The sequence below is a fragment of the Triplophysa dalaica genome, chromosome 7 (assembly GCF_015846415.1).
Source record: "Triplophysa dalaica isolate WHDGS20190420 chromosome 7, ASM1584641v1, whole genome shotgun sequence".
Lineage (NCBI taxonomy): Eukaryota > Metazoa > Chordata > Actinopteri > Cypriniformes > Nemacheilidae > Triplophysa > Triplophysa dalaica.
Genome location: NC_079548.1, coordinates 11,934,393 through 11,951,225, shown reverse-complemented (window position 1 = coordinate 11,951,225; position 16,833 = coordinate 11,934,393). Strand labels below are relative to the sequence as shown.

The 16,833-nt window shown below is 38.9% G+C and overlaps 1 protein-coding gene across 4 annotated transcripts in view; it reads left to right on the top strand.

The window, feature by feature from the left end:
- The first annotated feature begins 1,371 nt into the window (after positions 1 to 1,371).
- The window catches only part of syt3 (synaptotagmin III), a 33,815-nt gene continuing 18,353 nt past the window's right edge, over positions 1,372 to 16,833 (top strand). The window contains exons 1-7 of one of the 4 annotated variants that reach the window (XM_056753401.1): positions 1,372 to 1,573; positions 7,012 to 7,535; positions 8,743 to 9,073; positions 9,186 to 9,615; positions 14,686 to 15,087; positions 15,751 to 15,859; positions 16,562 to 16,744. In XM_056753401.1, coding sequence (XP_056609379.1) covers positions 9,468 to 9,615; positions 14,686 to 15,087; positions 15,751 to 15,859; positions 16,562 to 16,744 — 842 coding nt within the window. In that variant the 5' untranslated portion in view covers positions 1,372 to 1,573; positions 7,012 to 7,535; positions 8,743 to 9,073; positions 9,186 to 9,467. Of the gene's footprint in view, positions 1,574 to 2,618; positions 2,691 to 7,011; positions 7,536 to 8,028; positions 8,054 to 8,742; positions 9,074 to 9,185; positions 9,616 to 14,685; positions 15,088 to 15,750; positions 15,860 to 16,561; positions 16,745 to 16,833 lie in introns of those variants that run through there. The other 3 variants (XM_056753400.1, XM_056753403.1, XM_056753402.1) reach the window with 3 other exon arrangements.

Here is a 16,833-nt window from a genome sequence, read left to right as displayed (position 1 = left end):
ATGAACATCTGTAGTTTAAATCCCTGGTTCATCTGTGCTGTAAATGCGCCGGTGTCATATCTGTTAAAGCAACACAAATGTCATTGTGACATTTTCGAATAAACTTTTCGTCTAATGCACTGCAGTAGCCAAGTGACTTACAGCCTTATGCTTACAAACAACATTTATTTTATATAACTCATTACTCCATGACTTATTTTTGAGACCAAAGCACACTCACACATTAGCTCTGGAAGCTCGAAGCGTTCTTATATTTTTCGGCATGCTCACTTCCACTTACTTTTGGCCATATGTATATGACACGATTTAAAAAAAATTATCGATAGTAGAGGTTTCACTATCGATACACTATCGAAAAAAATTATATTGCGATATCGATATATTTGCACAGCCCTAGTTTATACCATGGTCATTTGCCAAATTAAAGCTGTTATTGATGTTTACAGTGTATTTTTGACCAGACAGGTGATAATGACAGTTATTTTGTCAGTTAATATCAATCATTGATCAAACTAACTGGATCTACCTGTTCATTAAATGGTTTTAATGCACACCTTCTGGCTTCTAGCCAATCAGAATCGTGTATTCAATAGACCATGGTATATAAAGTGGTTTAAAACATTGCAAAATAAATATTTATAGTACGATTACAGCATCCAAATAGTAATTACTGATTGTTTATAATGTCTACTGCCTCGGAGGACTAAACGGTGCAATGAACAATACGTTTACAGCATTTATTCATCTTAATTCATGGTAATTTCAGCGTTTACCAATACATGTTTAAAATCCAAAGAGGTATCTGTTATTATTAGTTAATGCACCATGAACGAACATGAATAGTTGCTGAAAACTAAACTCTATATGCTGAAAACTAAACTCTTCATTGTGAGTTCATGTAAAGCATTTACTAATCTCAACAAATACCTATTATAAAAAACTTCTGGTAAAGTGTTACCGTTATATCTTAATTTTGTCTAAATTAGACTATAAACAACCGGATCGTGGATGTATTAATACATCCATTGTTATTATCCCATCTACGTAAAGTAGGTCTTCTGTAGGTGTAACCCCGACACTTCTACCCCATTACATAGCTATACCAATAGTCAACATATATAGAAGATTAAGCTGTCGACCTTACATAATACGCATCGCCATGATCAAGACGATATCGTCTGCATTTCTCTAAGCATCGTTTCATCGTTCTTCCCGTGACTGGTCGACCGTACACCAGTCCATGATCCATTACACCCCCACCCCACCCCTGGCCCGTCCACTCACTCTCTCTCTCACTCTCTCTCTGTCTGTGCCTCTCTCTCTCTCTCTCTCTCTCTCTTCCATACATCAGTATGTGTTTAGAGATGCACGCGCACTGGAGCCCGTGAGCAGAGTCGCGGCTCGTTTAGTATTCCGTGCACAAGGCAACGGAAGGGAGGGCAGAGAGTGAAATATAAAGGAAAAAACGAGGCTGTGAGACAGGCGAAAACACAGAAAGAGAGGAGGAAGAGGGGAGCGGAGAGACACCTCCTCTGTCCCTCTCGGTCTGCTCTTTGGCATCCGTCTGTCCCAGGTGCGGTATTTCAGTCTTTATCTTTCTTCGGCTTTGCGGGGCGGATGTTACACTGTTGCCTTTATATCGCGTCGCATGATCAAAAATAATATTTGGTTGAACGTGAGCTCGAAGGAGAGCGTGCATGTGATGGAGACTGTCGTTGTCTTATAGGTCTGCATTGCTTGTAAAAATAAGGACTCTACGGGTGGTTGTGTTTCGGTTATCCCTAGTATGTCTGTATGTGCCGCTTGTGTGTTGTAATGGTTTGCATGTCTGTCCGGTATCGTCGTGCAAAACCCTCCAGTGTGGGAATTTGCCTCAGCAATCTTAATTGGTCTATAGAAAAATCATGCATGAATTTTTTAACTACAGTGCTTTGAATCGTGACCTCGCATTTTCAGATGTGCACATTATGTGTATAGGCTCCTATATATGCAACAACGTTAAGAAGCTTAGTGACTCACAGTGCAAGATTATTTTATGTAATTCTCTTCGTAACTTTCCTCTTTCTGCTCAACATGCACAATCTGCACATGCATGTGTAATTGTAGAGAAAAGATGGGAAATATATGAAGCTGCTTCTCTTCAACCCCGTATCGGTGTTACTTCCCCTTCCCAACCCCACCCCTACCCATAGTCTTCAAAGGCTGGCTTACATGGGTTTCTATCAGGCACAGGACTGTAATTATGCAAATATTAATACGTCCATATGGAACCGTCATAGGAATGGTCTCCGTTGCTTGCAGACGGGCATATACTGTATGGGCATTCGTAAAAGCCGCATGTGGGGGCGATTAATTCCCCCCACTATGTGACGGAGCAGGTGATGACGTTGCCTGGCTGTCGGGATGCTGAGAGCTTCCCTCCACGCTCTATCTGTGTGGGAGCAGAATCTAAAAGCTGGCGTAGAGCGTCACCAGCATCCCAGGGTTCCTCGCACGGAGTCTGTGCTTTTTTCTGCGATGTTATAGATAATTTAAAGATACTCCGAGGGACAGCAGAGCCGAAAAGCAGCGCCAGTGAGAGCCGGGGAGACTAAGCATGGGCAGGGATAACTTGCAGACATTTTTTGCTGGAATATCCAAGTGCACGTTTGACTATTTTGTACACTTTCAAAGTATGGACACCTGAAAAGGTTTGGCTGTTTTTTGAGCTTTATAAATGTTGCATGACAAAGGCGTATCAGCAGTACTTCACTCTTCCAGAAAAGTGTTACCGCACTTTGGGAGCTTCTTCGGCTTGTAAAGGTTGTAATGTCCCAAGTATCATGTTCTTATTTTTTAAGCCATATGTAATATCACCCCTCATTTTGACCAGCAGTAGAGGTCCGATCGTGTTAATGACAGCAGCCCTTGGCAGTGCCGTTGAGGCCAGTCGATGCAGAGACAGGAAGAGTCAGATATACAGTGTCCAGGAAGTCACAGCATTTTAGCAGATATAAGCAATACGTTGAGGAGATGTTGCAGTTATGTGTGTGTTTGGTAAGCAACCTGGAGGTTTTTACTTTTTTCCAGTGCATGATGTAAGAGAAAGGTATGATAACGGTTAACAGAAGGGCTTGAGATGGTAGAGAGTGCGGTATTAGAGAAGAGAATGGAGTTCTACATTAATGTACTAAAACAGTGTTGCTATCATTTATTCATTCATTCCCACTTTGCAGAATGTCTGAAAACACTTGGCTTTGAAGCCAAAGGGGTAAAGAAAATTACAGTTATCTTCTTACAGGTTAAAAAAAGACACAGCCTTACAGAAACAAAAGCAGATTAAACTCCTGATGACATTGCAGATAAGACCACAGGCATGGAGGTAATACAGTGAGTGAGAGAAAAAGAGGCGTTAAAATGGAGAGAAAGAAAACCACAACAGCTTCATTAAGACATTACTTGAATATCCTATTGGATATACTTAATGGATTACCATCCCTTGTCAATAGAAGTTTTCAAATTCATAGCCTCAGCAGGAAAGAAAGGGATTAGGCATCTTTTTTCTTTTACAATTAGTCTCAGTCACATCTATCAATTTTAGCCGAATAGGGGAAGTTTTGAGACCGGTTTACAAAGTATAAAGAGGAAAGACATTGTAATGGGAAAACCATTATATTTGTATATTAGAGTACTCCAATAGGATGTAGTGCACAAGTAAACTGCTGAACAAAAAAATAAAGACATTTTATAAGCAATAAAGTTTTATCCGTGTGCATCCTCATTAAAAAAATCACAATGTGTAGGGTTTGTTTGTGTACGCATACATGAATATAAACCTGTGTTTCTCACCAATAGATTAAATAATTTATGAAAGATTTAAAGATCCTGCTTACAGCCATTCCAACATCTTTGAAACCAAACTGGTCAACCTATATAAATAGGAAAGCGTACAGTGCCTTTAGGACAAAACTAATTGCATCATTCTTCATTGGCTTGAATAATTTCACCTCAGGACTCAGAACAGAACCTCAAACCCATCTGCTACGCGCTGTAAAAAACATTCAGTGACCCAAGTGACTGCGGTTAATACGTGGTGTTGATGGATCGGACAGTTTACATAAATATTTCCACTTTAGAGATCTGACAGTTAGGCTATGCAGTGAACACCAGGTGTCCTGTGTAGGAACAAACAGTCGGTTGTGTATCCATTTTTGCTTCACACGTTGGTGGCTGCAGTGAGTTTATGTCATTAATACCTGTTGTATTATTGGAAAGTGTCATTTGTAATCTCTTGATGTTGACACTGATGTTTTGTCCATGAGGGGATTGTTCATTGACAAGATTGTCTAAATATTATTATTCATGTTATGATCAGACGGCACCTACAAGGAATATTTGTAAATGATTTCATTTGAATGAAAAGTATTGATTTTTATGTCAGTGCTTTTTTTTAGATAAAATCATCTTTCCACGTTGGGAAGCTTACTGCTGTCTGTCATTCAGTGACACAGTGACCTGTTCTTTTTTTCTGTTTGCAATTGGCAGTCGAAGTATTGTCTCAATTGCCTTGACACCAAAGTGAATTATAACCTTGTAATGTTTCTAAATGTAATGGTAGCCGATTGAAACTACAAATTTGATGTCTCAATTGTTCATTCTCAGTGGTGTAAAGTATTGGAGTAAATATAATAAGTCACTGTACTTAAGTATCTTTTTGGCTTTGTAGTTGTACTGAGTATTAAAGATATAAGCTACTTTTACTCTCTACTTGACAACATTTTTGAACAAGTATATATACTCTTTACTCCACTACATTTGGAATGACATTTTGCATGGCACCTATCTTTTTATGCAGCAGTTAATTTTTGCTATAGAAAAATTAATATTGCCATTTACAAAATCAGCATGTCCAGTGCAAAAAGGCTTTGAATTTTAATTATTACTTAACATAATTTTATTTATGAGTTATATTGAAGAGACCTTTTTGGAGGAGTTTTGTTTACTAATGAGAACTTGAGCTTAAAAAAACTTATGTTGGTTATGATGTCGACCATGATTTGTTGCAATTTTGAGGTGTTCAGTCTTATAATTTAAGAAAATAATTGCAATAGCTCTCTTCACGAATCAACTGTGTCTTGTCTTTCACTGACATATCTCTTAAGTGTTGAGGACTAGTGCTCCTTTGAGCCTACATTCAGTATGAGTAAAATACTCAAATACTGTTAAAATCAGATATTTAAGACTTTTACTGAAGTCGTATTTGGAACTTCTAATGGAGTAATTTTCGATGCAAGTTATCTGTACTTTTACTTAAGTATGATTTTCAGGTACTCTTTACACATCTGTATCATTCTAGACAACATGATTGAATGTAAAGCATTTTGCAACATTTCTCCTGTTTTTCTGGTTTCATTTTTTTCTGAGAAACACTCACTTGTGTCTTTTTTGGATCTCTACATTCTCACAAACAGGGCTCAGATTTGGCCAGATACAGTAAAATAGCAAATATTCTTACGAATACCAAATTATCCCATCTACCCAGATAGAACAACTTTGTCTGAATGTTGAAAAAAGAGCATAAAAGAGCATACTATCAATGTTACTGTATATGATTTTAATGAAACATCCACAACATTCAGAAATAGGCATGGGCCGGTAACCAGTTTCAGTTACGAGGTTTGAAAGAGCCAAGGTTTCGAAACCACAAAAAAATTATGTGATAGCGTTTCTAAGCTTTGAGCTATGTTTACAATGTTTGATGATGACGTTTAATAGGCCTATATATTTAAAAAAAATATATTAAGGAATATTGTAATTTAAAGGCTTTATTTTTACCTGACATATATGTTGCATAATAATAAAATGTATTGTGTCCAGTTGAAAAGTTGTTGTTTGTATATGCAGACATTCGAAAATAACAGATGTTAATGTTGTAATCGCAGAACCGCGATACCAACGTAGTTTCGCTTAAGGTTATCATACCGTCAAAATATCATGCCTATTCAGAAATAGAGTTTATATAACGTAATGGGAATGTTAAAGAAAGTTCTTAGATTTTTTTGGCAAGCTGAGTTACTGTCAACAATGTTGAAGTTTTATTCTAAGCTAAACTGAGAGAGACATTAGAGACAAAGTCTAAAGAAATATATTTTGATTTTAGACCTCTGGGAATGCAATTATGAGTATTTTGATTGACCTTTCCTTTTATTTTGGCCCAATTACATATCTACATAATCCTTGCTTTTTCTATCATTGTTTTTCTCATCTCTAGTGTGTGATTGGAAGGGGCTCGCCGGCTTTGCGGCCTTTATGTGGCAATTCCGTCTGGCTTGTGTGTGTGATTGGACAATGACCATGCAGGTTGCCGGGGTCCCTGTTGTGAAGTATTGCTTTTCCTGGAGATATTGATTTAGATCTGGACAGCAGTCAATGGAATGTCTGAGATGGGTTTCATGTTCTGTTGTTCTGGTTTTCCGTTTCATTTCTGTAGCAAACATTGCTTCACTTGTGCTTTTATTACAGTATGTGAATTGTTAATGTCCATCCGCCAGACACGCATCAGGAAGATTTTCTTTTTGTCTGTATTCCAAGGCCACATGCTGTTTGGTGCTACAAGGCACTTGCTTGCCTATTGCAGTTCGCTTTTTATGTCTTTTAGTTCATACTGTATACCTCTCTCTCCCCTCTCACTTTCTCTTTTCAGCTCCTTCCCTTTATATATTTTTCATTACCTTCTCTCACCCTCCCCTCCTTCCCAGCTCTAACTTCGTTCTGAATCGACCTGGCTTTTCTGGACAGTGGCACTGTAGTTCGGTGCCAGACGGCCATCTTTCAGATTGAGATATGCAGAGTTTTTAAGTCAAACTGTGATAGATTTACAGACCGAGCACTGGTGTAGAGAACAGACAGGGTTTTTTTTTGGTGAGGGAGCATTTTTTACGGGCCAATCTGAGGCTCATTCTTACATTGGAGCGCAGATGTGAAACAGATAGATAAATGGGCCTCGATCTGTTTGGGTTTCTTATGTTTCAGATCACACGCCAGACTAATGGAGAGCATTAATGCGCTGATTCGGCAGGAAGAGGAGAAGCTAACGAACGAGTGTCGGTGAACATCTTGACCCGAGTCTTGTCCTGAATGACTTATGGCTGTACTTGAGGCTTTGACTGATTGATGGAATGGCTGCGAAAGTGGCACCTCGTTCGAGAGAAACTATCCACCTCACAATGAAAGACCAATGACATTTTACAGACCTAAAAAGCATGAAAGAACAGTCTATCAGAATGATAGATGGATGGTCCGCTCAATAAGAAGGCATCCCATCGGAGAAAGAAACATAGGTCTGATTTCTTGAGGGACTTCACTGGCTTAGAGAGAGAAAAACACGCTGATGAAAGAAGGCAATCGGCAAATCGATTGAAAGATCTATAGATTTGGCAACTCTTACCGGCATTTTGCTGTTTTCGGTAACGCAGAGAGGGGATGAAGGAGGAGTGGATAGAAAAACTTGGAGGAGAGAAAAGAGAAACAGAGAGCAATAGAGAGGAGAAATAAAGGTGGAGCTTTGACCTGTTTTTTTGAGACAGAATGAGCACACCACTATGAACGCTGAAGAGATCTCATAGAGACAGAACCTCAGGCTGACAAATTATACACACTGGTTCACTGGAACATCTTTATATTTCAATGCTGTGTACATATATAAACAAAGATTTGTATTATGATGTGTATCTTTTTGCCTCTTATAGATTTTTGCTCATTGTAGATGTAATCTAAATGGATTGCAGAATGATTATTTTTAGACACACACTGCATAGGCACAATTCACCTAAAAATTATAATTCTGCCTTTATTTAATACTCACCCTCAAGTTTGTTTGTTTTGGTGGACACAGAGGAAGAGATTTGGAAGACTGTAGGACAGCAAACAGTTCTGGGGCACGTTTGACGTTTTGAAAACCATTGTCATTTTTCCTATGGTAGTCAATGGTGGCCAGGACCTGTTTGTTACAAGCATTCTTCTGAATATATATCTCAATGTTCATCAGAACAAAGACATTTATACCGATTTGAGGGTGAGTATAATAGTATATGATAACAGAATTGTTTTGGGTAAACTGTCCCTTTAAATAAAGTGCATTTAAAGAATAGTTCATTTAAAAACGAAGGGGTCTGTCATCATTTTCTCACCCTCATGTCATTCTAAACTATTACTTTTTTTACTTCACAACCTCAATTATTTCTACTTTTGTGTTCGGCTGAAAAAATGTGAGGGTGAGTAAATAATGAGAAATCTTGGGCAAGTTGTTTCTTTAATAAAAGAAAAATGGGTATTGGTAGCTATATTCTTTATTATAGATCTGACCTTTTCTTCTAATCCGGTAATGAAAAGGAATTATAAATTCGGGGAATGAATAACATTAAGTGCTATAGTGTTGATCAGCTGCTTTAACAAGAACTCTAAATACTTCTATGCTTCACGTGAAAGTTTATTAGTAAACTATTAGGGTTATCAAAAATGAAAGAACAAAAACTCTTAAGATAAACATTTTGTGGTTGACCACGTTCTTGTTTCAGAGATGTACTGTACTAGGAGAGGTGTTTGTCTTTGAGATGAAACATTTATCCAGCATCAACCGTTTTCCTCTGCATGCTATTGAGCTCTGCAAGCCCAGCGGGTTGCCTTTATAATTTAACCATAATTTTACAGCAGATTTTAATGATGTGTGCATCATTCTCCCCCCCCCCCCTCTCTCTCTTTCAGCCACTGTAGAACATTCCAGAAATACAGCCGTGGACCACAATCAACATTACAGTTTGAATGAAAAAATAGGAAAGACGCTGGAACGGGCTGAAATTCAACTCTGACCCGATGCTGCTTTAAGTACTTACCCTGCGAATACTCTCCTCTACTCTCCCGACTGAATGTTTAACTGAGAGTAATAGCCCAGCAAATCTAGGCTATGCTTTCTGAACAACAGCCCTTAATATAGTACCACTGTTTATTCATTGAGGAAAATACTATTTAATCAGGTCTTGACCTGCTTTACAATGACAAGGTCTCAGGGGTGTCAGTGTCATAATTCATAAAAAAAGTATGTGGAAGGAAAAGACTACTCTCACACAAACACAAAATCCAATCGTTCCGTTTTAATTTATTTCATACATTTATCCATTATCTTTCCTTCCCTCTTTGTTTATCCCCAGGAGTCCATTTTATTATTGAGAGGAGTGATTGTGACTCACTTACCAATGGGTTTCGAGGCCATTAAAGGTTTCAATTAACAGACATAAGGAGACCTTGACAGCTCCTTGTTGAAACGTTGTCCTTCAGAATCCAAAATAAGAACGTCCTGTTTTATTGGATCCATACGGTATAAAGTGGCCGTACACACCCTTTCCACTCAAGCGCCGTCCAATTGGTGTGGACGGTGAGGGCTGCGCCGCGATTGGCCGAGAGCAGGGTGGGTGTGCAATGCGGATTGGAGGATGTCGGGGGACTGGGAAGACGACCTTTGTAAGAAGGCGTTGGTGCTGGTGGAGGAGCTTTGCTTCCGGTCTGGAGGCTTCAGCCAGAGTGAGAGCTGCCAAGAATTCAACTACATGATGAGAGGACCCAACAGACAGATGAACACAGGTGAGGTCATGGCACAGAAATTTAAAGAAACAGTTCACCCAAAAAACAAAATTATGTAATTTGCCCACCCAAACATAATTTTTGATCACATGTGACTTTATGGTAAAAGAACATATTATTAAATCTTTTTTAGCAATTGTCCAGCGCCAAATAGCAAACTGCACCTTAAATTATAAATGTTACATTTTAAAGGTATGGTTCACCCAAAAAGAAATGTTAAATATTTATATTGTCATCATATGCATTTCAAATCTGAAGAATAAATAATGTCATTATTCTACTAAAAGATATTTGGAAGAATGTTTGTAATCACTCAGTTCTGGAGCGCTATTGACTACTATAGTAGAAAGAAACCTTCTATTGGAGTCAATGGTGCCCCAGAACGGTTTCCCACATTCTTTAAAATGTCTTCTTTGTGTTCAACACAGCCAAAAACAACAACTTAAGGGTTATTAAATGATAACGGAATTGTACTTTTTTAGACAATTCAAATACTTTGAAATACACACACTAACTTTGTGTGAGGAACAGGCATAAATCTATAAGTATATGAAAGAAAAGGTCATGCAGGTTTGGGACAAAATTAGGGTGACGAAATATAGATTGAATTTTCATTTTGAAGTTAACTATTCCATTAAAGCTTATTCAGACCAATTTTTGTACATAATTTTTCCAAAATATTGACACGGAACAGACAAACAGCCTAAAAGGGTGATTTCCCAAAGCACTGAACTGTGAGACCAGGAATGGGCATCAAGGATGAGCACTGGTAAGAGGTGCTCGTTCGTGTAATTGCGGCTGGTCATTCATTTGAATTCACATCATGTGCACCCCAGGTGTTACGGCCGGTTGCTGTGTTTAGAGTGAGACTGTTCTGTTTACCGATTTACTCATTATTGTTGAAATTCCCAAGTGTCCAGTGATTGAAATAGAATTGAACTTGCATTCCATTAAACATGAAAAGGCACAACTTTGGGTAATTTAAATGAGTCTAGTTTCTGAGTTTCTAACAAAAAGATGAGGCTGTAGAAGCTTTTTAACAGGTCTAGAAACAAACTAAATTCATTCAAAGACACAATGGAGACAGGTATAGGTGTATTTAGAGCAAAATTATAACAAAAGTTACTAGTTTTCATTTAAGCTACAAATTCAGAGTCTCTGAGACTGAACCCTGCAGGAGTTAACAAAACTATTTATTACTTATTACTTTCATTAAGGACTGTTACCCTATTGTGCAGTCGTTTGGAGTTTCTTTTCTTTTCTTTAGAGCTAAATTAATACTTGGTAATTTGCTGTGAAGGTTCTGTGCAGTTCTTTTCTCTTTAAATGTGTTTTTTTACTGCAACCAAGGGTCTGTGTTAAACAGTATCTGTGGAACTGTGCCAAAACCAAAACTTAATGGAGTTAAATTGTGCATGAAAGTAGTTTTGCATATGTATAGTTTAGTAAATACAATATTGAATGAGTACTGCATTCACTTACATTAAAGATTTTGATATTGTGACTAAATGTCTGTCATTAGTTTTTAAAGAGTGCTGGATTGAATCCTGGTATCATGGAAGTTTTGCTGGAGGCTTTAGCGTTTCAAAGTCCCAACATTTCTCCCAATCTAATTAAAACCATTTTTTATTCTGAACAGAATCTTTTTAAGACACAGAAGCATTATGCACATGCAACCTCAGATTTTAGAAGTTGCGCAGTTATTTAGGTAAATGGTGTTAGTCTGAAATGCTCTGGTACATGGAAATTCACATTTCTAGTCTAATCAAGTGACACCATTTGTTTCTCCTCACGTTTCTTTGAAAAGCTTTAAGAGTAAAACAATTGAAAATGAATGAGCATGTCATGGTAATCCTTGGCTGTTAAATATGCTTGGTTTATAAAAACCCAAGATGCTCTTTTCCCATTGTTAAATAGAGACATGCATATATGAGCAGGAATGACAGCTACATATAATATTAATTAGTGGAAATCTGAGGGGTGCTGCTTGAGGGTCTTTAAATTCTTCTTTACTCATCGGATGGCCCATATGTGCAGTACTGCTGAAGGGGGCTGTACTCATGCTGTCAAGCATACGATAACAAGGTGAAATGAAAAAAAAGACTATTTTTAACCCTGAGAGTTAGAGTTTCATGTTCTGTGAAACATTAGGCGAATAACAGAAATGTTAGCCGTTTTTTGCAAGAAAACCATTTGAATTGTCTGCTTATTTCAAAGTCTATGTTGATCTGTCTCTGATTCAGTGTGAAATCTGTTTGTTGACAGAAATGTATCAATCCAGTATATTTTCTAATTTAACATTACATCCTTTTACAAATTTGAAGACAGATTATTGGATCTGTGACACACACTTCTTTACAGCTTACCACTATTAAAGTACAGTTATTTGCAAACTAGACTAGTAGTTATGCAGCCCTTATATGTCCAAATGTTAAGTAGGACCATAAAAATGGCTTGTGCATCACCACCCAGATCTTTAGGAGGTGGTGACGGTGTGGAAAAGTAAATGAAGCTTAGTAAGAGGCAGAGTCTGTAGACACGCTCAGTTGTTTTGCTTCTAAATAATCTTTTTTCCTTTGCAAGCAGATCAATACATGAACCGTTCTAATCCCAAACCTCTTCTCTGTTGGGTCTCTTTCTCCATCAGCCTCTGATCATTTGGCTCCACATCTTTCATTCTTGCAGTTCCGCCTCTCCTACACCAGTGATCGCTCTCTCTCTCTCTCTCTCTCTCTCTCTCGCTCTCTCTCTCTCTCTCTCTCTCTCTTTCCTTCCATCACTGTCCACTTTTCCGACCTGTTTTTCTCACCCGGGAGCACTTGCCGACTTTATTAACCCCTCTCTTGTGCTTTCTCTCTCTCTTCCTCACCTTCGACGTGTGGAGTAAATACGTTATCTCGACCAGTCAGCCGATGTGTCTGCTTCAACATGTGCAGTAATCTGTTAGCTCCTTCCAGGCCCCTCCCTTTTCCCATCGCTTTTCTTTCCATTCTTCTTCCCATTCTGCCTTCCCCTTCTCCTCTGTCCCTCTCTCTTCCATTTTCACATTGCATTCATCCCTCTTCTTTCTCCCTCTACAGTATCTGCATCTTGTTCTTTGGACTGACAGATCAGTCGCATCGCCCCTCCCTCTGTCCTGCTCTCTGATCATATCTTTTGAACAAGTAGTGATTAATGACATACAGAGACTGATGAATTATTCACCAAAGAGAGACAGAAAGAACAGAGAAAGCAAACATTGAGGATGAGAAGGAGAGAAGTTTGATGGAGAGAAAGGAAGGTAGAGTGGATAGAAAAGGTAAAGGTCTGAGCACGCACTGCTGAATTTTCGAATTGCGAATTACTGTACTTGATATCACATTGACTTAATTTATTAATCAATATGGGAAATACAACCTGTAGATTTTTGACATCATATTTAACGATTTCATTATATTGAAATGCACCATGAACATTTCCTAGAACGCTCCAGCTTGTCTGTACTAGTCTCCAGTGTGGACTAAAATGAAGCCGGGGTACAATACTCTGTTGTGTTAGACTAATGAAACGACTGTTTAATTTCTTTGATTTGCAATTTGGTTTTTTTCCTGTCATTCCAATTGAACATTATGCTGGCTGTCGCCAATTCAATTCAAATACCAACTTGTGAATTCAAATAGAGCCCAATTTTAATTTCAGATTTTTTCAACCCTGACTCAGTCTTAGAAACGTCTGAGCAATGGTAGAAGAGAGAAGGAACAAAAGGAAAAGACTGAACTGAAAAACAGCATGAAGGGTAAATAAAGAGAGGGCTGATGGAGTTTGAGGTAGATATATGATATGGCTTCCTTGGATAATAGAAATTACATCGTAGCTCTAGGTGGAACCGTCCTGGGGTTTTAGAGCTGCTGGTGGGTGTAATGTCTGAGATAGTGATGTGAGAGTGGGTTAAGCCAAGGAACCATGTTGGTGTGAGATCAGACCGACAGACATGCTGACAGACCAGGCCGCTGTTCTTTTTGATTGGCAGGCGCTTGTTTGTTTCGGCTTGTTGAAGGGGAGCTGTTCTCCCCACTGTGGTTCTGAAAGCGAGTTGCCAAAGTCCCATTTTTTTCTCAGATGACTCAGTCATGCACGCTCTTATAGAAATTGTTATTAAAGGCTTCGTGATTGAAAGCTCATACTCAGAGAGAGACAGAGTCGTAAGGCTTAATCACAGTTTAGAGGACATCTTTGTGGAAATTGTCATTGGCGTTGCCACTTTCTCTGCTAAGAAATAAATCCATCGTTTTCTTGGCTTTGTATGCAGATAAGGGCTTGTGAAGGCTGGGGGAGTCTGTGATAATTTACAGGCACAATGCACCCTCTCTTTTTCTGCCTCTGATCCTCTTTCTCTCTTTCTACTTCCTTCAGTTTCTCCCAAGTCATTCCCCAAGCACAGCATCTGTCTGCCAACTCCACCTCATTTGCACATTTTTCTTTTCAAATATCTCGCTGCTTATCCATGATAACTTCCAGGTTACGTAATGAAGCTTGTTATCTAGAGTTGGGAGCTGAGTACAAGTTTTTATTCTAAACCAGTTCCATTAAAACACAAAACTGGAACTGAATGATTTTCACGATTTGTTCAGTTAATGAATTTTGGATGCTGGGTTTGATGCAGATGGAGCACCGTACCCAATTCTCTGACAGTGTTTCCTGCAACGCTACTGAATCTACAGCACTGCTGCAAAATTGATGTTTAACTGAATTGTGGTCTGAATTGAATGTGATATTTCATAAAGAATAATCAGACAAGAAATGTACGTCCTTTTTTTGCTTTGGAACCTGCAACCATCATGCTCAAAACATGTATTTTTGAACTAGTATTGTTTTAGTTTATATGTCCTAAGTGTTTTGTCAAGACCAATTATTCTACAGACACTAAAACAATCATTAACAGAATCATTAAGGAACTGGAACTAGTCAATGAAATCTATAACAGGCCCTGAATCATTAAATTCCTCACGATTCCCATCCCCGTTGTTACTTCCCAAGGTTATGGGAAATCAAACTCTCACCCTCCCTCCCTCTGTTTTGTTTCTCTCTCAGAGATCTCCGTGAGTCTGCTCTCTGTCATCGTAACGTTCTGTGGCATCGTGCTGCTCTCTGTTTCTCTCTTCGTCTCCTGGAAGCTTTGCTGGTTGCCGTGGAGAGATAAGGAAGGAGGAGGTCTGAGCTTGACGTCAGGACTCCTGCCTGGCGGTGTCGGTTTGGGTGGGGTGGGGGGCGGAGGGGGCTCCTCTCTCCTCCCTCCCCCGTTGCAGAGGAAAGATACACACTCCTCTTCCTCGCTGTATCCCACACTTCCCCATGGTCAGCATCACCCCCATTTCTCTGACATGATGGGTGTGGAGGGTGGAGGAGGGCTGGTGGTGGGGGGTGTGGTTGGGGGTCCGCAGGAGATGCAGGAGCATTCCTACCTAGACATGGACTCTTATCCCAACAATGCTGGTGAGAATTATCAAAACACTTTGTATTTTTTCACTTACAGTGATTTTCAAATACAACACCGGTAGCTAAATAACTAGGTACATATTGTATCTTATATTTTCTCAGTTTGAATGTTATTAAGTGAAGCATTTTATATTCAAATTATATAGGAGAATTTAGATTTTCATATGGCAGCAATGTGCTACAGTTTAAAGAGCAATGCTTCACTCTTGTTAAGAGGCTGTTTACTCCGAAAAGCATTTGTGTGAATAAAAAAAAATAGATGATGAGCAACGTAATGCCACACATGACTGGTGTCTCAAGACACTTTTTTTAAAAGTCACTATTTTTATGTACAAAGCCTCTCAAAATGTACACTTGTGGTGTGAGAAGTAAAAAAATGACGTGTGAGACATGTCACATCAGTCAAAGGTGTCTGTCAAAGGTGTAGTGCTTGTACAGACGTACAATGGAACACATTTTGTGTAAATAGTGCCTAAGACTATAGTGAGATATAGTTGCACTCCCTCCATTTAACTATACTTAATACACTTTTGATATTCTCTATGGCATATGCTTCCTCTCTTAAATATAATAAATATTGCACTCCAGCCATTTAACTATACTTACCTATACTCTTTTGATGTTCTCTATGGCTTATGCTTCCTCTCTATTTCTAATTAGCAAACCTTAAGTTGAGCCAGACATCTCCCGAGTTGCCCCCAGCAACAGAAGCAGCCTCAGCTGCGAAAGACCTGCCCAATGCCCACTCGCAGCAGCAGGTCACCACCAGGTCAGTGACCTGCACTTCTTGTTCCAGACTGTGCTTGTGCGTGTGTGTGTTGTAGAATGATGGAGTGAGTGTGTGGTTTGTGTGTTGAAGGATATGTGCTGCTTTTTGTGCACAGTGTGTGCCAAAGTATTTCATAATAGAAATAGAATAGACCTTTTTTTTTAACAACACTACCAGATATGATAGTTTTTTTTCAATGACACAGTGGGGACTGAATTTTTGTTGCATTGCAAATTTTTAAATTATTATTTTTATATTTACAAGTCCCCTCCTACCAGTCGTCACTACCATAACGTAACTGGAAATTGTATTTTTTTTATTCCCATTTTCTTCTTTAATTTCTCATTAGTCTATAACAATGTTTATTAGTTCTCGTTAGTCTAATACAAATTAAATTAGCATAAACTAAAGGCAATACAACAAATACAACTGTACATTTTTAATGATAAATAAAAGTAACAAATATTCTTATTGTTACCATTAAAAATTACACAGTTTGTTTTGCATTCATAATAGGCTTCTTGAATCATCCACTTTGCTTTCTTGTTTTCAAGGTGAAAAATGGCCTAGCTTGTTCTTGACACCTTTACCTTACTAGCCTCAAGCATTAAACACCACATCAGACCGCAGAACCCGCTATATTGGGTGTTTGTGCGTTATATGCATGTGTGAGTGACTGTTCACCCTCTGTTCTCTCTCCAGGCCTAAGACCATTACTCACCAGCTCTCCAGTCCTGATTTCCACGGTGAGGAGAAGAGTGAGCAGCTGACCAGCATCGGGCAGATCAAACCAGAACTCTACAGGCTGCGCCAAGGAGACCAGGGGGACGGCAAACAGGGCGACACCTGCGGCAAAATCAGCTTCCTCCTGCGCTACGCCTTCAAGTGAGATCCATCTTTCCAGCTCCCCATCCCTGCGGGAAATCCTCTCATATGGAGTGGTTATACAATGTGAATCCATGTCTCTCAATACT